The 22703-nt window shown below is 49.5% G+C and overlaps 2 protein-coding genes across 3 annotated transcripts in view; one reads left to right on the top strand and one right to left on the bottom strand.

Annotated features, from left to right (window-relative positions):
- Window positions 1–3300, bottom strand: part of CDase (neutral ceramidase) — a 94773-nt gene extending 91473 nt beyond the window's left edge. The window contains exon 1 of the mRNA XM_077648284.1: window positions 2934–3300. Within this exon, the coding sequence (XP_077504410.1) occupies window positions 2934–3059 (126 nt within the window). The 5' untranslated portion in view covers window positions 3060–3300. The remainder of the gene's footprint in view (window positions 1–2933) is intronic.
- The window catches only part of LOC144114497 (endothelin-converting enzyme 2-like), a 49710-nt gene extending 27381 nt beyond the window's left edge, over window positions 1–22329 (top strand). Inside the window, exons 1-3 of one of the 2 annotated variants that reach the window (XM_077648282.1) lie at window positions 4942–5411; window positions 6273–6689; window positions 19277–22329. In XM_077648282.1, coding sequence (XP_077504408.1) covers window positions 5239–5411; window positions 6273–6689; window positions 19277–22052 — 3366 coding nt within the window. In that variant the 5' untranslated portion in view covers window positions 4942–5238 and the 3' untranslated portion in view covers window positions 22053–22329. Of the gene's footprint in view, window positions 1–4941; window positions 5412–6272; window positions 6690–19276 lie in introns of those variants that run through there. The other variant, XM_077648283.1, reaches the window with a different exon arrangement.
- Window positions 22330–22703: the final 374 nt, after the last annotated feature.

Here is a 22703-nt window from a genome sequence, read left to right as displayed (position 1 = left end):
TGCACCGTATGTGCATGAGAAAGATTCGGCCGTGAACAGCCGCAGATGCGTATAAGCTATCGTTTTTGGACTTGCGGAGTTGTCGTATCTGTACGAGAGTATACAATGCAGAGACTTCACTGGACGGGCAAGTCCAAACAGCAGGACCACTTCTTGCGCACAGGAATACTAATGAACCGGCTGTAGGGGGAAAAAAGTGCCCTCACCAAGGTCTTTCAGCGCATGGAAAATCACACATTCTCGCCAGGTATTCTGCATTGAAGATGTCCACCTGAGGTGCCCTCAGCCTTCATGCGTGTATTTTCCAGACAGTCAGCGACCGAAACGTTTTGTAACTGTTTTTTTTTTCTGCCTCGCAGGCACAAATACCAGATGTGCAACGATGTAAGGGTCACTACGAAACGTGAAAGCTCATCAAAACAGGTAGAGCGAACCCCGCAATTACTACATCATATCCTACTCCATGAACTGACGCGAGACATGGAAAGTATTCCAGTAATGCATTAACAGAGACGCCCCAAAATGGCCTTTTGAATTTATTTCTTTGATCTCGCTGTCATCACTATACGCAAGTTCACTCTGGGTTTGCTCTGGGTGGAGAAAACGAAAAGCTCTGCGCTGACTTCGGTGGTAGCCTCCAAGGTGGGCTCGCGTCCATTTTGCTGTGTGGCTGCAGGCATGCGCATTGTTGCGCATTGTTTTTCTCCGAGTGTGACCTTGGAATACAAGCATCTGTTGTCAGAGCTCGTCCTGTCCCGTCTTCCACGTGTCATCCTTCCGCGCTATGTCTTTTTGCAAAATGCAGTAGCAACAAGCCGAAAGTTCCATCGCTCGAGCGATAATTGGCTCTACCTCGTTAAGAAGGAAGACAGGCGTGTGTCAACGGCAGAGCAAACTGCGGCCAAGAAACGCGGAGCCTGATTCCTTGCCGCTCCTCTGGAGGGGCATCGAACTCGGCCGCCGTGGTCACCCACGCGTAAAACGGCTGCGTACGGCAAAAAAAAAAAAAGGAAAGAGAGAGAGAGACGAATGCGCAGAGAGTGGGGACAACCCTATCCTCATGTTTCACGCAAGACTGCCCAGTTTGTCTCTGCCAGGATACGAAGTCACCTGCCAGGAGACTCCGAGGTGCCGGTCCCCTACGCAGTGATGATGCATGGCACGTCCCGTTTTCGAGCATCGCTCGCACGGAAAGAGGGCACCGCGTGCGGCCATTCACTCCCCGAGATAGTTCCAGGGAGTTCTGCCCGGCGCGGCAACGCATGGTGTCGCCGGTGCGCGGTTCGAATCCCGGGCGAGAGCCCCGCGAGAAAAGGAAACAGGCCAAAGAGTCTTCTTTCCGCGTCGGCGCGCAGCAGCCCTATACAATATCCGCGCGCCAGATTGGCACAACCCGGAGTCTTTTATACGGCGTGGCGGCCGTCCGTGATCCCTGTAACAGGCGGACATGGGAAGCACTTCCTTCCAGGAAGGGCGCCGCCAGAGAGCATGCAAACAAAGGCAATCATCGCTAAAGGAGCAAACAAGAATTAGGCAAGCCCCCCAAAAATAGGCGCCGGTCCCGAGTTTATGAAACTGCGGCGCATTTCTTCCTGCTCGCCTCGCCGAGACAGATCGGATTATGCGCGGCCTCTTCCTCGCGCCCGACAAAACTGAGAGCGTCACTCGGGCCGCGTGCGTGTGATTACGGCCTCCACATTACTCCTTTCGCTGGCCCTGTCGAATTAGGCGCCTGTTGCTGTTCGCACGCTCCATTTCCTCCCGTGGCCAGAGATTAGGGCCCGGAGGAAAGTGCGCACCTTTGAATAAAGCTTCTTTTGCCCCATTCAAAATAAATAACGCCGTGGCGTTTCCTCTTTCGTTGAAAGCTGGCCGGTTAGAGGAGGACCGTGAGCTCCCGCAGCAGGAGATGTCGGAACCGATTGCGCTCAGTCAGCGGGCACGTGCCGGAATGAACCACGCAACTGCCGCATTCGCAATCTTCGATCGCCATTGTGCATAAATAAGAACAGAAACGACTGGGTCGTGGCGCCCAGGGCGTCCTGAAGGTGCCACCTCTCCCCCACGAGCAGCGAAGCTCCGCTGCGCCAGGGAACCGAGAGTCGCAGTATAGAAACCGAACAGCCTCGGCTGAAGCAGTCTGCGCCGGCTGCTGGAATCTTCCACGCCTACAGGCACCTATGTGCCAGGCATAGACAACCTTCCGGGACGTTTGCAGGAGCTGCTTCGCGACTAGTCCGCTACGAACACGTCGACAGAATGCACGAAGCGGGTACACGCTGCGGTGGTGTGCAAGTGATGCAGAGGAAGGTGACTAAATACTCTACTGGAACTGTCAACACTTTACTGAGTTTTAAGTCACACATCCACTTCCTGAGACGCGCAACACAGGAGTGGTAGCTGTAAGGTACCGTTATGAGTGGACAAATCAACCGTGCCCATCATTCGTACAAACTGCCCAACACATCGGACTCGGATTTCCCTCCAGTAAACAGCGAATAAAATTGCGTAATTGCTGGGTGCGCGCTTCTTCGCGCGTGTTGGCGGACGTACCACCGTGTGTTGCGAGCGACAGCGTAAGGGAGGAAGCAGCCGACAAGCGAGATGCAGGCAGAGAGCTCACTTACGCTGCCGCCACACGATATGAGATGAGCCACAGGGGAGACGAGAAAGGCAAGCGAATAAAACGAGCGCCGGCGCATCGAAGGGGCACCGGTGGGCAACAATCAGCTGAGCGGTCTTCGAGCGTGGCTCTGGGCACAGCTTCCGACGATAGAGCCGCCCATGGGCAACGCGCGAAGGCACACAGAGGTGCTGCGTGTACGCGGGGCCGGTGGATGCGACTTGCGCGAGGCGAGCACGGCGCGTTGTTTTCGCGGCGCCTTGCGAAACGAGGAAGCAACGCCGAAGACGACGTCGCTTGCGGCGCTCACCATTCCGATTTCAGCGGCCGGGCCCGTGATGTCGGCGATGCCAACGCCGATCTCGTACTCCTCGCGGTCCAGACCTCCGATGAGCCGGAAGAGGAAGAGGAGACAGAGGAAGACGTAGTTCCACATGGCGATGCCCGATCCGATCCACGGCGTGCTCCGGCGGAGGCAGCGGCGCGGCTGGGAGCAAGCGAGGCTCGCGATCCAGGTTACACGACGAATTTAAAAGTGAGCAGCCGTCCCGCGCCCGCCGGACGAGGTCTTCGTTCCCGCACGGCGGGTTTCGCGGAGAGGGCAATTTTTATGGAACGGCGCGGGTGCCGCCGCCGGTGGCGTCTCCTGGTGGCTGCGGCGCAAGCAGCAGCGAGCGCGATCCTGCGACCGGGTTTCTTTGAGCGAGCTCTCATCGGCCCGAGCACGGCTCGTTGCTGCCGGCCTCGGGGACCCCGATGTCGGCGCGTGGGAGACTATGCGCCGAGCGACGGCTGCCTCACTCTCCGATAAGGGAGCGAGCTGGAAGCTTTCGGAGGTTTGAAGCACCCGCACTGCCATCCCCTTTCTTTTGTTCTTCGCTTTCCATGTGTTACATTCGACCTGATGTTGACGCTTCCGCAACCGATAGTCACTGTTGACGGCTGCAACCACGAAATTGCCGCTTTCCCGACAACAGAAATATACGTCTTGGTAGGGACAATTTAGCGAACTGATCGCAGGGCAAGGCATTGAGCATTGCAGAATGAGTGAGCGATCGGCTACTAGGTCCTTGACCCCCAAAGCAAGCCCATCCGTGCCCTACAGTACGACACTGGTCTCCGCTGTGGTCGTTGCCTCAGAAGCTCAGAAGGTTGCTTTGGGTACCAGGTCACATGGGCTTTCACTTAAATGAGGTTGCAGATTCCTTAGCAAGAGCCTCTCTCAGCAGCCCAATTGTTGCTGTCCTACCATCGTGTGCATATGCAGCTGCGGTGAGGTTTCGCAGCTACACAATATTTCAGGAATTTGCTGCCTCGGCTCTTACATCATCTCCCGAATATCAGCATCTTCTGCATCCTTGGAGTAGCAAAGACTGGCGCTCACGCAGACTAGAGGTCTCTTTCACGCGTTTGCGTTGCCGGGTTCCCCTTCTAAATTTCTACCTTCACAGATCTGGACTGGCAGCTTCCCCACTGTGCCCTTTTTGTGCCGAACCTGAGACAATGGATCACGTCCTGCTGTTCTGCCGCCGCTTTTCTCATTTGAGGAAGCGTCTTTTGCAAATTCCATTTCATCAACTGGGCTTGCCTGTGTCTTCCGCGGTTGTTCTTTCCTTTGGCGCTTCTTTGCTTGGACGAAGCGACAGGAGTGTGCGCTCTGCTGTGCAAAATTTTCTTCAAGAAACGCAGCGACTCCCATTCTATTTTTTTTTTCCCGATCTCAGTCAGTAAGACATTGCAACATTACAGGCATTGTGTACTATTATGCACATTAAGCAATTGTCCCGTCTTCGATCTCCAAGTTAACTGAATCGCTTTCCTTCCCTCTTCCATCAATCAGACTACATACTATTTCCACTGCTTTTCCCGTCAAAAATTTCCTGTATCCAGTAATTAACCGCCTGTGTCTTGGCCACTCCCCCGTAGTGGGTATGTGCCAGCAACGTTTGAGGCCTTCCTTCCTTCCTTCCTATGGCACATACCCATGGTGGGAGACTGGCCAGTGTTGTTGGTCAGTTTTGCAAAGTCCGTCTTCTGATTACACTGGATACCTGAAATTCTCTGTCCCTTTTTCATAAAAATGAAATTCGAGGAGGAAAAGACACAAGTACAGATGTTGATGTCGCCATTAAAAGTTTTGCAAATACGAACCGGGCAGTGTCAACCTGCCATCCAAGTTGCCTGCCTGCTCTGTAGTTCTAATGAAAATTAAGACAAAAAAATATTTAGTAATAACATAAAAAAAACACTGGGACAGTTAAAGGAAAGCCTATTCTTACCAAATAATTTTAGTTTCAGCGTGTCTCTCCGTCTTCTTCTTTACTTTATGCGAACAGGTCGATCGCCATCGCAAAGGCACGCGGGAGCGCGCGCTTCTCGCAGACGTGCTGCTTCGATCCTGGGCCACTGTTCCGCGGAACAGTAGGCTTTTAGTTCGAAGCAAAACCTCGCTCTGCCGTTCGTAGCACTACATTGTGAAGCTCTCGAGCACACCGCGGAACTGCCGCCGAGTCCTCGCGGCTCGAAGCAAATCCGAAGCGGGAAGAGGAGGCACCCCGCCACTGCAGACAATACAAGCTTGCAGCCGGCTCCCACAGAGCCGGGGAATCGAACCAATGGACGACTACGACAGCCGGGCCGAACAGGCGGAGGCAGAACGCCTGCGGAGTGAGCAGAAGAGGATTCCCGAGCCCAGGGCGCGAAAAGGCCTGGCATCCTCCAAGAATGACGCCCTCAGCACGGCCCAGAAGCGGCGCGGAGACGCCGAGGCTCAGACTTCGTCAACCAGGTGCGTCGACGTTCTGCAGGCACCCCTCGTATCAGTTAGGCAAAGGGATACTGCGTCGCCTCCAAACCAGTCTGTAGTCGCTCCCCATATTTCCCCCATTATGCATCACATCCAAGGTCTGTCTAGCCCCGGGGTCTCCCCAGCAATTGATATTAAGGGGTCCTAAATTTCTAGGGGCGGGGGTGGGGTGGGGGTGGTTGAGGTTAGAGAAGATGCGGTAGTCACGCCCCAAAGCGACTCAGGCTTTAAGGGACGCCGTAGTAAAGGGCTCCGGATAATTTCGACCACCTGGGGTTCTTTAACGTGCACTAGCCTCTATAGCATTTCGTCTCCATCGTAATGCGACCGCCGCGGCCAGGATCGAACCCGTGTCTTTTGGGTCAGCAGCCGAGCGCCATAACCACTGATCCACCACGGCGGCTCGTTACCAGTTAAGGGGGTGCATTGTGAAAAACCAGGGGTTGTGTATTGAAATCATTGGTCTAGCAAACCGAAACGTTCCCACTTTGATAAATACACATCCTTGGAATACTGCCTCAGGGACTGTCATTGCGCGTAGCCCTTCATGAGTTCATCGCTGTCATCACTTTCCGCACCCATTTGAACCCATCATTTTCGGACTGGCTAGCTTCTCCACCGAATTCCACTCATTAACTGCTCACTAACTCACGAATTCCACTCGCTAACATACAATATAAATACACAGACAAACTCCATAATAGCAATTTCTTCATTTTGAAATTTTGGACTTTGAATGAGTCCTTGCTTAACGCCGCATAAACCCACGCATGCTCATAATAGTGCTTCAGTCTCCAAAAGTAATTTGCAGTGCATTTAAATGCTTCGATCGTTACTGTCCAGGCCATCAAAGCCTCCGAAGCCACTAAAAAGGAAGATCCGTCCGGCAGCCAAGAACACGGACGTATGTGATGCCTTCACTGCGCCAAGGGACCGACATGAGAAGCAGGTGTTCCACGCGAACACCAATCCCAGCGCCGTAGTCATCCAGCCTTGGTGCTCACGCGACGACAGCACTTCCGGCAGCCTCCGGGACATCAGGGGACGTGCGCGGGTGACCGATGAGGACCTCTGCTGCTCTGCAGCGATGGAAGGCACCTCCGACAGCTGTCAGGGGAAGCCCCGCTACGCGTTCGCGCTTGGCAGAAAAGCCTCCGTGGGTGCGAACGCGACTTCCAAGAGGGCGGCAACGACCGAAGCTAAGTCCCGCAAAGGTCGCCCGCCGGACGTGGCCGCAGGACGAGTTCCCGTCACGGCAAGGTAAATTCTGGTAGCTCTGTTAGTGTACTTGGGGACGAGTTGCAACAGCAAAGGCGCTGCCGTCGGTGTAAAGCGGAAAATTGGATCATGTGGGATCACGCCCGTCTAGGCGTGAGCAGACGTGGGTGAGATTGAAATGATTAATCGCTAATTTCAAATGTCGTTCGTCAGTTCGTAGCTAAAGATATCTTGTTTTTGATCAGTATTGCTTGTACGCTTCATAACTGACAAGTGGAATTTAGAGCCTTCTAAATGCTTGTGTGGCTTGCAATGACGCAAGCCTGCGCTGGGGTAAGTAAAGTAACCCGTACCTTTATTTCATGCGGTCCATTATAAGCTCGGTTGGGGGGGGGGGGGGGGCAATACTCTTTTCCTTTTTCATCATCACTATTCTATTCCGAACGGAGGCTGGGCGCTAGAGTTTTCATTTACTGTTTCAGAGATAAACTGCTAATCGAGCTTTCGGAAAGAAGCCTCGAATAAAGCACTTGCTTTAAAGCGGACGGTTAGATGAGTTCGTTGACGTTCACGCTGGAAGCGCTAAAAAATGGCACCCGAGGTTGATTTTGCGCGCGCAGTATGACATTGTTTAGTAAATCTTTATTTCATCATTCCTTCTTTTTTGATCTTCGTCAAAATAGATAAGCCATATGTCATTTGTATTGTTAAAGCACATTTGAATAAGGCGTAACTATGCGGCATGATCTTCATGCCTGTAGAAAAGCAGTAAGCCGTTAAACCATAGAGCTAGCCTGGACTTTAAAAGTTGCGCTTTGAGGCAGATAAAAATGAACAGGGCTGAGAAAAATTATTGTTGTCGACACGAGCAGAGCAGAACTGACGCTTGTTTAAGGGGACCACAGAACTGTGCAGATGTACAACTGAGGGCAAAAGTTTCCGGGACGCGAGTTCTAGGCAAAACGTTTACTGTAGCTCCACCTCGCTACCCAGTCCCCTGATAGTGTGAAGAGAGAAAGGAGCATTTAGGCCTTTAATGCCTTCATACAATATCAGGCGACTGGGTAGCGATGTGGACTTGCCATAAACGTTTTTCCTAGAACTCGCGTCCCGGAAACTTTTGTCCCCAGTAGTACGTGCATACGTACTACGTTTCAGAACACCGCCTGCTCAGTGCAGCAGGCAGCCGAGGACAGCCAAATAAATAAATGCTTGCATTTCTATGTTGTCTGTGGGAAAAGCGCTCGAAGAAAAGCTCTAAGATCGTCCGACAGACACAGCTTGTCCTTCTGGTCAACTAAACGCCCAAATAGTTTTACGTTTATTGCGGCACCTCACACACAGGCTGCACTTCCTACACTTCCGATTCCGTCACGTTCAAGGACCCCTTTGGAAGAAGAGAGCTTCAGCCCAGTTATGAACGGCATACACCTTCATGCGTGTCACTAACGGCGAAGTAGAAATCTAACCGCTACTTCGCTCTCGCACATACTACCGCATTCAATCTCTTCTCCACAGCAGCCACCGGCAGTATCGACACAGCAGGCGTCATTCTTGCAGCTCAGAACGCCGCTGTCGTTGAGAAATAATGCCTTCACAAATACCGAACATTAGCTTAGTAAGAAGTAATGCGGTACATCGGTCAGCCTGAACCTGACGCTCCGGCGCGAGGCAGCACATGATACATGATACTGTGCGTATATCCGTTATGGAAACGATGGCGCCAGATGGCACCATGGTGTGGCTTCGCGTCTATGAAATTGTGTACGAGGTAGTTCACACAGCACGTTATCGGCGTACACCCCCCAGAGTTCGCTCAGGAAGCCCTCACAGATTCGTAAATTCCCTTCGTCGAGCTCCCGCTAACCATGTATGCCGAGAGTCCACCATATAGATGTGTAGGACGACGAGCGAGAAGGGCCCCTCTCTTCCCGACTGTGCACACACGAAAGTCGGTACGGGGATAGTCGCAGCTGCTTGCCCCTCCAGGCAACCACGAAATCGTGCTGCCATTTGGTGTAACAAGGAAGTTCCATGCAGCTATAAAGATGGAAGGCAAGTGGTCATCCTAGCCAAATGTTGGGGCCATTGAGGAAAAAAAAACTCATAAACCAGCAGTAAACGCGCCGCAGAAGGTCCGAGCAACAAACGATTCGTTGTCCGTTGCATACATGCTGTGTCACGTGTTAACGAAATTGGGGGCAGACCGCGCCGTAAAAGTGTTTTTGGCGCCGTCAAAGCTGGAAGAAACCCGCGAAAGGGATCATATGGAGAAAAGCGCAACCGATGAACCCCCAAGAAAGTGCTTGTGTACGCAGTCAGACGCGCAAACAAATTCGCTGATTGCCAGCGAGGGATCGTGTGGAGCATCCCATTTTAGGTTCAGTAGTGCGGGCGGGCATACGTCGGCCGTCATCACCATCACCAGCACGGCTACATAATATATCTTCTGCAAGACAAAGGTGCCTCCCGTAGAACTTCAATTAGCCCTGTTTTGCGCCAGTTGCGCACACCCTACCCCTGCAAATTTCCTAACCTCATCTGCCCACCTTAAGGCCGACCTCCAAGGAGCGAAAAAATTGGTAGTTGCTTAGCTCGGCTATGCCAGGATACACGCAGCGAGAAGTACGATGCGCACAGGATATACGCAGCGAGAAGTACGTTTCCGTGGCTGAGCTTGTTGTGGTCACTGTATCTTTAGCAATGAGACACACTGGGCTCCATCTCGGCGGCTATGCGCCGTCTATTGCGCTCGGCAGTCTGGCATCTCCGTTTGGCAAGCCGTTCCTCTCTCTGCTCGAGCGTCTCCGCTGCTCTCTTCGCCTTCTTACGCCCATTCTCTCTTTGTTGACTGGCCAAATGCCAGGCGACAACCTCAGGATCGGAAGAGTTAATCTTTTCTTGTCTATAGCGCCGTTTAGCAGCGGCTGGACCCTCCTTCCCTGCATCCATGTCAACCGTTGTGATACAGCCGCCCATCACATCTCCGCCTTTTATACGCAATGCTGCGCACGCGACGCTCGGTTCGGGTGATAGAGCGACGAAGCGCGCGGCGCACTTGTGGGGTCTCTCTGGTTACCATGCTGTCGGCGCATGCGCACAACTTCTCATCCGAGTGACGACGGTGGAGCGGGCGCGCGGCAGGGCGGCCGCGGCGACGGCGAAGCGCACGCCGCACCTGGTGCTCCTCTCTGGTTGGCATGGTAATGGCGCATGCGCACAAGTTTCCTCTCCCAGCCACCGCGAAATGCTCGACTGGTAGCCCAGTGTAGCTCTCGCTACAAAATCTGCGAATAACGCGATAAATTCGTTCCGCCGCGCACGCGGTGCGAAAACCGGCTGTTCGCTCCTGGTCTGTATACGATACAGCTCAAGAACGAAGCGGCAGATGCCCCTTAAAGGAGATCCTCCAGCCAATGGCATCAACTGATTTTCATGACACCCCGGTCAATCCTAGTAAGCCGTAGTTAATCCCCTTTCATTTTATATCGATCGGTTTCCGATTCTCATGACGTCTATGACCTTTAAGCCTGCTAGCCTTAAATCGCAAGGGGTGGCAGATGAAAGGAAATTAACCACGGCTCCTTTGAGGGGCAGCTGCCGTGTCGTTTTTGGGTTGGTATTCACGTGACCTCACGGCGCCATGTTGGCGTCCAACGCCCGACTTCAGCGTGCATGCAGGTCGGAGGAGGGGGGATAGGCCGATTAGACACGCGCCGTAGCCTTTCGCCATGCTGCAAGGACGCCAGAATGGCGACCACTGCTTCTTGAGTGTATACCTCTTGGTGGACATCAGGCAGTCGGAGCGAAGAACTGGTTCTTGTCCCCGCCCTCCGCAATGGCCGCCGCCATGATTCGAGCACAATATTGAGAGTATTTCAAAACAAGCGCTTCATTTGGCATGAATCGTCACGTTTCTGACGAAACATAATGAAATCTCGAATCGTAGCTGGCACAAGACCTCGCAGCGCCTGAGGCGTCGTTTGAAAATGCCGCTGACGCGTAGCATAACGCGGCGGCCTCAAGTGATGTAAATGCAATTTTTTTCCCATGATTTAGGGGCTCACTCGCTGTAATGCAAATAGTGTCAAGAATGTTTACAATCACTCTTCGCGGCGGCCTCAAGTGAAGTAAATGCAAGTTTTTCTCCAATGATTCAGGGGCTCACTCGCTGTAATGCAAATAGTGTCAAGAATGTTTACAATCACTCTTCGCGGCGGCCTCAAGTGAAGTAAATGCAAGTTTTTTTCTCCAATGATTCAGGGGCTCACTCGCTGTAATGCAAATAGTGTCAAGAATGTTTACAATCACTCTCCTCACATCGCTTCTAATGCGAAAGCAATTGCGAGGTTCAAAAGCCAGTAAATACGTTCCGGCAGTCTGCATTGCCACGTCTGTTCGTGGGGTTTCGTCTCGTACAATACGTTTGCTGCCGCTGGAGTGTGCATGAGCGACGTTGAGAGTCATGTTAGCTGTAGGGCTCTTGTGAAATTGTGAAAGGCAAACGTGAAGGAAAAGCATACGACGTCTGTATATCAACGAATTTCGGTGACAGCAGCCGAGGTACCTAGTGGCCGGTCAAGGCAGTACTTTTGGCCCGGCTGCTACTCACAACACTGCAGGGTACGATGCCGGTTCCCGCAGCACTTTTTTTATTTACGCTATTTGTCGTTTTGCGTGCTGTTTGGTCATATGCGTTGCCGCTTCTTTTGTGTCTGGCAGCCACTGCGAGGAATGACAGTGTCGCTGCGACGGCTACACACAGCGCCTGGCCCTATTGCAGTGCACATCGCTGGCGTTCGGTCCTTCGTTGCATGGAGGATTGGGCGACGAATTCGCGGCAGTGCGCTGCCCAAGATTTTTCGCCACCAGAATTCTGCAGTGAAAGCACGGCCTTTCGATATCGGCCTTTACTCGCTCTTGCGCTGGAACCGTCGTATCGTCTTTCGCCTTCGCCGTCTGTGCTGTTTGTGACACTGAACCCCCCCGCCAAAGAAAGAAAGAACAGGTGCAACCCTAACTAGCTCCATTTGTTGCACTCTTAGCATATCCTGGTCACGACGCACAGATACAAGGTCATAGAAAACATTTCTTTTGTGCACTAAATAGCCTCGCTGAGCCTCGCCAAGCAGCATTGCTAGCCTTTCTGGCAATACTCTTGTTTGGGTGAGTTGGTTCATCTTTGAACGGGCTCGTACTTGCGCGAAGAAGACGGGACACAACAAAGCAACATTTACATGTCGTGTGTGTTCCTTTGTTGTGTCCCGTCTTCTTTGTGCAAGTACGCACCCGTTTATAGCCTTTCTAGACGCTTTGTAATCTGATAGGGCTGTTTTATTATGTACTGTATAGATTTTATTTTTCATGCTTTCTTGGGGCCATCTGTGTTGTGTGTTTTTAACATGGTGATTCCGCAACATTTTTCCGTTTGTTATTTAGTTTTTTGGTTGCTTTTCTTAGTTCTGTGCATTCATGATCGATTTAATTTCAGCGTCTAGTGTTTGTTTTCTTAAGCTGCCATGCCCTGTGCACTTGTTTCTTAAAACTATTTTCCTCACACCACTGTTTACTTTTTCTTTATTTTTATCACAGTTCTGTTACTGAATTAGAATTTTGTTTGTCTTCCTATATACTCTAATTTTATTCCATCTTACCTGCCATGGTATTTGTTACTGTGACTTATCCTGATAACACCATCTCGTATCCTGTTCGTAGTTATGGCTCTGTGTTGCTTTCATGCCCAGATATATGGCCACAAGAGGCAACTAGCAAATTTCAAAACTTTACTAAATAACATACGTTTTGCGTATTTCATGGCCAAAAAACGTTAATAACAATGAATGAAAAAGATGAAACCCTGCATCGTATCTGCGATCACGGGTCGACAGATGCGAGCGCTGAATCGACGTCTCGGAACGTATACGCGTGGAGGCACACGTCGGTATACATACACCGACAGAACTGATGCGACGTAACTGCGTAACAGTCGCGCGCGAGATATCTTTCTCGCATCAGTTCTGCAGCCTGAACGCTATTGGAAGTAAGAGAGTATTCACTGTGCTCCCGGGTAGCCAGCTTTCCATGAACCGTGTAACAATAGAGGCGCTGTGGGCAGCCATTGAAGTTGGTTGTTTAAGTCAGCGTTTTTCTTCCAATGGTCAAGTACCTCCCAGGTTTCTCGCATTTTACCTTGACATACTTTGTAATTATGATTAAAATACATATTGTTCCGCGTATGTAGTGAACTATAGATATGCGTCATAGGATGTTCCTGCATGGATGCATAGAGACTCTCAGCACAGAATACGGAGAAAGGTCATAGAGAATCAATAATTAGAACCAAAGGTGCAATTTTTTTCTTCTGTGTACATTCATGGAAACGCCTACATTTGACAAATATATTTTTATCGACGCAAACAAGCCGAACTTTTTTTTCGGGTCTGACGAGAAAACAGCACTGTTCTCGTTCCACGCACAGCGCCGGTCGCTTATGTCACAATCGGGTCTTTTCAGTGTAATTTTCGTTTACACGCTCTCTCAATATTACATAATGTTGGAAGAAGTGTATATATTGCATAGCGATGTTTCAGAAAGCACAAGCGTCGCAAACGCGATGTCTTGTCCGCCTACTTAACAGGGAACCCTTCAGGGAAACAGTAATGTAGGGCGCATATCTCGTTATGCAAATCGAAGCGCGCCCTTTATCTGCACCTTTCTTCCTTATTTGTTCTTTTTAGGGTGCCATTCGTGCAGAAAATGTCGGCCGTAGTAAAATTTTCGAGTGTACAAAAACTGAACGAGGCAAACCTCGCTTTTGTTGCTTGCCAGAGTGACGATCTAAAAGGGAAAAGTAGTGTAACATAATTTTATTCCAAAGCCTATAGGCGTCGCATTCTCACGCATAATTCGTGCCCTCGCCATTTACCACCCCGCTGCCCAACCATGCTGTTTGCTTTTCTAACGATACAAAATTTAATCCTCACATAAATGAGCGCGTGTTAAGTTTCAGTAAAGTAATAAATTACGGATTCCTGCACATATCACTCCGTCCATTAATCTCTGTTGGGGGACACTATTTATTTTTGTGGGTGGAAATAAACGGTGCCAGTTATTGGGTATAAAGCAGGCTGCCCTCGAGAGATGATCCCGGTGCTTCCATGCCGTCCTATATTTCATACTGGACATATTCGACGCTTTCTCTGAAATCCCGCCATGAAAGCCTGAACTCTGAGCTGCTGAAGCGGAAGAAGCAGCATTCGCGAGAGACATCTTGCCGTCTACATGTGCTTCCTCCTCGCGGGTGGTTTTTGTCAGCTGGCGACAAGCAGGCGCCCCCCCCCCCCCCCTTTCCACCATCCACAGCTGGTCGTCGGGGCGGCCCGCCAGGAAGTGTCGAGCAGAAACGAGGTGATTAATAACCTCAATCTGGCGCCCCGACTAGCGCTCGCAGGCCGCCGGGGCCGCCGAGGGCGCTTCATATCGCCGGTGCTCCTCAATCAGCTCCTGAACCTTGCTGCTAGTAAGTTGCGATGGACCACTGAATGAGCTCAGAGGGGCGAAAAACAGCGATGCAAATCATACTCTGATAGGGACCCGCAAGGGTGGATTGAGGAGCATGCGCTTCAAGCCTGGCTCCTGGCAGTGCAAGGAGCCCAGGAAACAAAAAAAAAAAAGAACACACACACGCACGCATACGTTTGAACGGCATCTCTTGTGCCGCAGGGGTCCTTTCTCAACGTTCAGCGCAGTGTGGAGTGTACCGCTTTTTTTATTTTGTCTTGCGTCTGTGTGATGCTTGTTCGAGGCAGTGTGGGCCAGTGGCGCTGGCTCAGTGGGCGTTCCACTATACAAGCACATTACGATTAAACCAGAGTAGCTTCAGTGACCGCATTTTGACAAAATGCGAAGCGCAAAAGCGCCTGCGTACCGAAATTTCAGACCACAATAATAAACCGCCGAAGACAGTTTAGAATCCGTCATTATACACCGTCTCAAGGCCATTTGTTGCTTTATGACTCCAGGCTCTTGAATCTATAGATTGTAGTACCACAATCTCTTTTTATGAATACTCGGCTGCTGAGCCTGAGGACGCGGGTTCAATCCCGACCGCGGCAGTCCCGTTTCGATGGAGGCGAAATGCAAGGCGCCCGTGTACTGTGCTGTGTCAGTGCACATTAAAGAACCCGAAGTGGTCGAAGTCATTGCGGAGTGCTCCACTATATTGCATCTCTCGTAGCCCGTGTGTATCTTGACGATGTTAAATCTCATATACCATCTTTTTATGAAAGTCTTAAATCTTATACTGCGTTCTGTCATTTATGCTCAGAAGTGCCCTTGAACATAATACAGCAAAAGTCAGCTATCGTGCAGCTCCGCCTGTAGTGAAACATCTGCACTAATATCTTAGGTCCCTGTTGGATCCAGCTGCTTCTTTTAAGGCTCATTATTTTTTAATTAGCAAATTATAAAACGCCTGATAGAAGCTGCAGTGATTACGAGCAGTATTACAGGCAGTTGTGTTGCCGTAAAAATAGTCTTCTCCCATTGTCATGACTAGAGACCTGATTTTAGGCAAATGCCTATTTTTTGACGCATCGTAGCCACAAATTTATATATATGAGCACAAATTAGGTGTCAACAACATGTTTAATACTGCTTTTATTGTGCTAAAAATGCCCTATTTTGCCTAAAAAAAACCCTGAAATGCACTGTGGTTTTTCTATCGGATTCTGTTTGCTAGACGCAGAAAGATCTGGACCAGCACAAAAAACTGCAGGGCACCAGGAAACCGTCGAACGCCAGAGGCCTTTAATTTCAGGGCAATCGTTCTTGATAGAAGCATTTAAGGACGATAGGAAGAATGTTTTACACTTTCTACGCTGGTTTATGCGAGGCCTTAGTGGCTGCGAATATTCATGGGCAAAAATCGAAAATCCGGTATGCAAGCAGTTTCTGCAGAATCATTGCAATAAGAACGTGCCATCTGAGTCTACCCTGCGAAAAAAACTACGTCCGGCGTCTGTGTGAAGAAACCCTAAAAAATACGAGATGAACTCGGCGGATACTGAAGAGTATAAAGCCATCGAATCCTTCGAAGTACGCTCCTGTAACATCTGTTTATGTCGAGCGTTCCTTCTCAGCTTACAAGTTTGCTCCGAGTGAGAAGAGGCGAACCCATCAACCTGGACATAGTGCTTGTCTGCTTTCATAGCTTTGGCAGTGGACCCTCTAGCAGACGTTCGCAGGCCCGTGAAGGCCGATTTTAAATTTTTCCAGCATATTCAGCGTCAAGCAGCACTCTGTGGCTACATTTTCTCGCCTTTGGTATTTCTTGTGTCTGAACTCTTCAAATTGCAAGCACCATTTGAAGGCTGCGTTCAGAAGCTAACTACAAAACACTGCTTACATAACTAGCAACGTATTTATTAAGGTTGAAGCATCGTATATACCCATAGTAGATAAGTTTAAGTCTTGTATGAGTTATACGATTTCGGGCTGATATGTCAGATACTTTAAATTAACGATAGCTATATTAATTTCTAATTACATAGCCTCTTATTAAGACGTTCATTGTTTGTTTTTAGTTTTCTAGCGTGACAGGCCAATTCTGGTGCTAAACATGAAACGTCTCGTTTTTTATTAAGTACCTTAATAGCTTTCAACAGTTATATTTGCATTTATTGCAAGTTTACAGGCGTGTCAAAAGTGTTTTGAAAGGATTGGTAGCACCATTTGCAAAAATTTCTCGCCGCAGAAAGCGACCGCCTCCTTTGCTCTGCTGAAGCATGTGAATTGTATACGACATGTTGCGGGACAGCCTTTATAAAAACACTGCTTCTACTGCTTCTAATGTTTGTGCATCTGTTATGATGCCAAATCATCGGCGCATACTGCGCGCCGATGTACAGGCCTGATATCACTTGCGCTTCTTCTAAAATTTGTAGTGCCTATTTTTCTCCGTTCGATGCCTAAAATGTACGTTTAACTGCCTATTTTTGACACCTAAACCTTCTTTTTTAGTGCCCGAAAATCTCGACTCTACTCACGACCTCTCAATCTTCACTTCTCGCGTTCTGTAGTATGGATTTACGAGGCGGATTTAGTGCTGCTGCAGCCTTAGATATTGTTTGTGGCTCGTATGCTTCTATCTGCAATCGCGTGTGGATGGTACGGTATGATATGGTAGCGTATGAAACACCCTGAGCGACTTTTCGTCCTATCGGGTGAAAAGTTTGTCCTTTCGGACACGAACTGCGTTGCCACAACACTTTATCCTTCTCGAGACTATAGAGGGAATAATGGTTAGACCTGAACAAATCATCCCTCATTGGGTGCAACTGTTCGTCCGAAGCGAGCAACGAAGTGGTACAGCCGTTCATCGAAAGAGACTAGCTGAAAAAAAAAAAATTGTGCTTGTCTTGGAAATTGAACCGACGCCTCGTCGGTAGGGAACCGGGCGTGCTATTGACTAGACCACCGCTACTTCCTGTTTTATTTATTGCCAACAAAATCATAAAATACGTACACAATAACCGCCAGCCAACCTGTAACTGACGTAGAAAGGCTGAAATTCTCTAATTATTCCAATATATTTTGCAGTTGCTTCTTTAATATGCTCTAATCGGTCGTGCGTCAATATCTGCGTGACGCATCGCCATCCTGCTCCCAAAACAATGACAAGATCGTAAGGCATACCATCCTCGATTTCAACCGGGAGGTATACCAAATGCTCTGGAGGTCACGCGGAAAACCTGAACAGTCCTTTGGAGGACGTCCTAGAAAAAAAAAAACGCATCCCAGCAGTCAAAGAAAACACGCTGAATCGTCTCATCCGTTTACATAGAGAGCAGTGGACTACCAACGGCACAAATAATCCCTTGTCCTGCTGCCACGTTTTTCCAGGCAAAGAGCCGCTTTGTAAACGAAAAAGAAAGGTTTTAGCTGCAGGAGAAACTTTCTTAACCCTTTTTAAAACATCCTGCCCTGGATTTGCACCTTGCATGGTCCTGTACGAAGGTGAAGGGAATACTCACTCACAGAGATTTTTGTAAATTATTTTTCGAGAAACTACCGCTACAATCGATTCGACCTTCAGAATGCGTGGGTTATATATGAAGCATGGAAGAGGTAAGTGTAACCCAGTCGAGATTTGTCGAACGCATTCCTATTATTCATGTAATGCATGTGCGGCTGTTTTATTGCCATACGCTTTCGCAGCAGGCTTGGATAATCCTTAAAACATAGACGACGCGTGTAGAGGATGTCGTGGCCTCTGTAAGGATAGAGACGGTGCTCAAATTAAAGATTGTTTATTAATAATCTTAATTCGGTAATTTTCCCATTTGTTGCGCACTCTCGCGGACTTCAATTAATCTTAGTCACCGCTGTGTAGTGCACTTAGCACTGCGCACCATATAACAAAAGAGACATTACCCTGCAGTTCATGGCTTTCGGTTAAAGTGCTTGTACCCATCTGGTTGTGGGACCATGTGGCTGCACTTCCACACAAGCGCTGTCTAGTATAGAACCTAGCAGCTACGGCGAGGTGTCGACTTGTTTGCCGAGCAACGCCCCGCTTGAGCGCTCTGTACACTGGAGTGACACGGACTGTAAAAAGTGTCACAATTTCATAAGCAGCAAATATGCCATCAAACTTTGCGACTTACAGCGGAACAGAGCGATTGACCGGGGACTATAAATGTCTGTTCGTCTGTTTGCTACTGAGGGCTAAAGATTTAGTCCTTGAAATTTGATCAGGACTGCCTAGTCCTGGCCAGACTTCGTCTCTGAGGACTAACAGTCGTCGCTACTCCCGAAAGGCCGAAAATTAGAGCGTTTGTAGGGATTTGGGATCCAAAGATGCTCATGGGCAGTCCAGTGAGGAACGGCATTGTAGAGGGCTCCAGATTTATTTCGTCCACCTGGGATTCTTCAACGTGCACTGGCACCGCACAGCGCACGGGAGGTTTTGAATTTCGCATCCATCGAAATTACACCCCCGCCGGGATTTGATCCTGCGACCTTTGGTTCAGCAGCCGGACCCTATCTGTAATGATGCAGCTCTATACTGGCTGTTGATTCGTAAAAAAAAAATGATTAAAAACTTGCATTCTGGTGTTTGTGATAATAGATTTCGTGCAGCAAGTCTGTGTTTGTTTCAAGAGAGCCTAACGCTTCTTCAGAAACCCGCTGAAAATGTGGGAAGATATGTGACGACAGTAAGCTGCGAATTAATACGGTGTCACATAGTTGTCATTTCTGCCTTGAATGGTTTGGATGTTGCTCAATATAGGCACAACCTTGAGAGCTTTTTACTAAATGCAATGCAGGTGTTTGAATTTTCGCAATGCAGTCATAATTTCTAGCTATGAGGATTGGGGGGGAGGGGGAGGTCTTTTATGACTAGAGATTTGAGGCAATTGAGGGGAAGTTTCAGCTTGGTTAGCGGCTTTTCTGAGCCACATTTTACAATCTAAGCAAGAACAAAATAGCTCAAACGACCTAACAGCTACGGCATTTCAAAGATGCCTCACGACTCACCAAGATGTGCTCGTGTAAGATGCGTGAAATTGCCCAGATATTTGCGCGAGTTCTTGCAAGCTTGAATGAGACAGCTGTTTGTACTGCAGGCCACCAGAGCCAAACACTACATCGACGAAAAGAAGAGGTGCTGGCGCGGTGCTCTCTGGCTCTTCCGGCGGCGGGGACAATTTGAAAACTCCTACCAGGAACGAGACCCCAGCGCAGCACGCTGCAGATGAAACATCGACAACCGACCCCGAATGTGGAATCTATCTTCCAAGGATTCGTGCAGGATCGAGTGACGACACTACTGAAGAGCCGGCAGCTAAGTCTCACTCACTCAACAAGCGGCGGGCATCCAGCAGGGCTCCTGGACACCGTGCTACTGACATTGCGATCACATCATCGCGATTCAAGGTGAAAGACAAGAGACATCGTCGCACTTATGCCTCCAATACGGCAGCGCCTTCCTGGAGCACGACCGCCGAAGCAAGCAACTCGCTGGAGCGAGACCTTGAGAACCTGGAGTACAACGCGGACGCAGACGAGGGTGCGCAGAAGACCACCGCGTTACCATGCGTCGAATCGTCCGTAAAAGAAACGCCGGTGTCGACAGTCAGCGACAACAGCCTCATCGAAACGACTGCATCTGGAGATGTTGCTAGAAGACCCAACAATTCACAGCAACTAAAGAAAGAACTGCTCGTATTTCATGCCATCATACTTGTGGCTCTCTCTGGGGCCGCTGCCCTGGCTATAGCCTTCTATCCAGGAGCGGTAAAGGCGACTTCTAGTTTTCCCGTTATCATCGAGAATGGCCTGCCTGTTTCAGTGTCCTCGGTGCCCACTGTAACAACGTCGCAGCAGCCTTTGGATGCTCCTGAACAGGTGGTCCACAAGGAGCCATTGTACGATGTATGTTCTACAGAGCCTTGTCAAAGGGACGGCGCCTACATCAGGGCTTTGATCTCCAAGGACTTGGACCCATGTGACAACTTCTACAAGTTTGTCTGTGGTCGCTGGAAGGGCATCAACGACTCGTCCAGCCCTGACAAAGAGCTCGTCCTAAAGCTCGAAAGCGAGGTTCACCATGTCCTCGCGTCACCGCTGCCTCCAAGCGTTCAAGACTCTGACATCCTCTCCCCGCTGAAGCGAGTTATGACTTCTTGCATGAACGCTGTGAGTGGGACAAACGTTGACCCTGTCCTTGACCTGCTGGCGGCTGCTGACCTTGAAGGTTTTCCCTTTACTCCACCTATACGCAGCAGCATTTCGGCATGGAAAACATCAGCTAAAGTTTTTCTGCTGACGGGGGCATCGGCGCTACTCAAACTTGGAGTGGCCCTGCATCCGTTTGAACCTGATAGGGATATAATCACGGTGGATGAACCTGATCCATTGATTGTGGGACCTGAAAGAACGACCACAGCTTATAGGAGACTCATGCAAGCTTCGATGAACGCACTGGGCAAGCGTTTTGTGCCGGCAGCTTACTCCATGGAGGTAGTCGCGTTTACGCAACAGCTAGATGCAGCAGTCGCTTCTGGGGAGTCGCAGCGCAGTGAAGAACGTTTGCATCGAGTTGTAAAGCTTAAAGACGAGACTGAGCTTCAAATCTACTTGCTCGAAGTGTTAGGCGACTTGCAGCTGCCCCCGGATGAAGAAGATCGCGACGTAATGCTGCTTTCTCCCGATTTTTCGCGAGCCCTAATCGATCTGCTCCGCAAGACTGATGTACACGTAGTCCTCAATTTCCTTTGTGTGCACGTGCTTGTAAGGTCATCCGTTTTTGTTTCCATGGCTGATCCCGATTTGGAATGGGCTGTGTCTGCTCAGCTTTTCAACCACCCGGTACACCATATTCCACGATGGAGGCTATGCGTTCGGGCTGCTGCCCAAACGCTACCGGATTTGTTCCTGTACGCTAGTCATCAAGTAATGGGAGCAGCAAGCAATACTCTTCATGGCGTACTTGACAATGTGCTAAAGCAAGTGATCACACACATAGAAACTCTCATCTTCTTGGACGGCCAGACTCGCGTGCTGGCAAAAAGGATTCTGTCCGATGTTCGTTTCACTGTAGGCCTACCGCCTTGGCTTAGCGATATGTCCAAAGTGTCAGCATACGTTGCAAAGCTTCCCTTGTTCAGTAATCGGGGCAATTTCTTGAAATGGTTCTCTGAAGTGAACGAAATGGTGCAAACCTCAGCACTCCGTCGTAGCTCACGAGAGTTTTGGAGAGCGTCGCCCTTTGAGACAGACTGTTGGTACGACCTGCAGCTAAAAACTGTATTCATTCCGGTGTTACTTGCTAACTGGACTCTTTATAGAAATGATGAACTAGACAACCTGCAGCTACCACGCCAGGGTCACCGTGCAGCTCGATGCCTATTAAGGATGCTCTTCGAAGGTGTGTCTTCATTCTTTAATCGTGAAATACTGACCCGCAGCTTCTGGTCGTCCGCTGCGAAGACTTCCCTTCGCCGTGCGCAGCTATGCCTGCAAGAGCAGGCCCATATTCCAGCGTCCATGACGCTGTCACTCCTGGAGGACCACACCGCGCTTAGGATAATCCAAGAGCTCTACCAGAGCAACGTTCACATTTCAAGCGCGGCGACAGCATCGAGAGGACTCCGTGACGTTCGCCTGCCAGGCGCAGAGGACTTTACTGCGGACCACTTGTTTTTTATCTACTATGCTCTTGGATTCTGTGCCAACAGCCTTCGCGAGGAAGACGAGGCGCGCCTTGTGAACATTCCGCTTCGAGGGTCACTTATGTTTCACGAGGTCTATGGCTGTCGACCCACATCCAAGATGGGTCCATTGGACAAGTGTACGGCGTGGGTTGCGGCCGCGAGGCAAAGTGCGCCTTTGAGATCCTAAATGTGCAACTTTATTCGCAGCTGACGTGCATTAATCTCCGCATGTTTATGCCTAACAATTTCGCCTCTTTTGCAAAGCCCCCCTTTCCTTTCTTTACGTTTGAACGCCAGCGTGACCAAAACAAGTGCAAATGAAACCTTAGATAAAAGAGCACGCAAAGTGCGTGTTGTGCAGAAGGATAACACATGGAGCAGGCTATATAGTTGGATGGGTGGCGTGGCGAAAGGCTTTATCAGCACCCTTTGTTAAGTGACGTATGTTTATTCAATAAAGTGCTTAGATGTTCGCAGCCGTTGTGCAGTTAATTTTTTCTTGTCCGTAAAAGATTTATAAAGCAAATACGATATTGTTTCGTCGACAAGGTTGCATAGAATGCAATGTAAACTGGTAGTGGCTATAGTTTATTATTTCTTTTCTAAGATAAAGACCTCCAAAGTGAGCCAAAAAAAACTTCCTGTACGCCAAGTTTGCAAAATTTTAGAAAACAGTAAAATAACCAGAAATGTTCTCTAAAGAATTTCAAGCATTCCCTTGCAAGATATTTTAATTTGGCGAAAACAGCAATGTGTGCACAAAGTGCCTCTTTAGCGCTACTGTTTTTACTGCAGCAGCACTATGACACAAAAGGTTTTTATGCTTATGAATATGCAT

This window comes from Amblyomma americanum, chromosome 1, assembly GCF_052857255.1.
Source record: "Amblyomma americanum isolate KBUSLIRL-KWMA chromosome 1, ASM5285725v1, whole genome shotgun sequence".
NCBI classification, from domain to species: domain Eukaryota; kingdom Metazoa; phylum Arthropoda; class Arachnida; order Ixodida; family Ixodidae; genus Amblyomma; species Amblyomma americanum.
The sequence above is the reverse complement of the archived record's forward strand: the minus strand, read 5'-3'. Positions and strand labels throughout refer to the sequence as shown.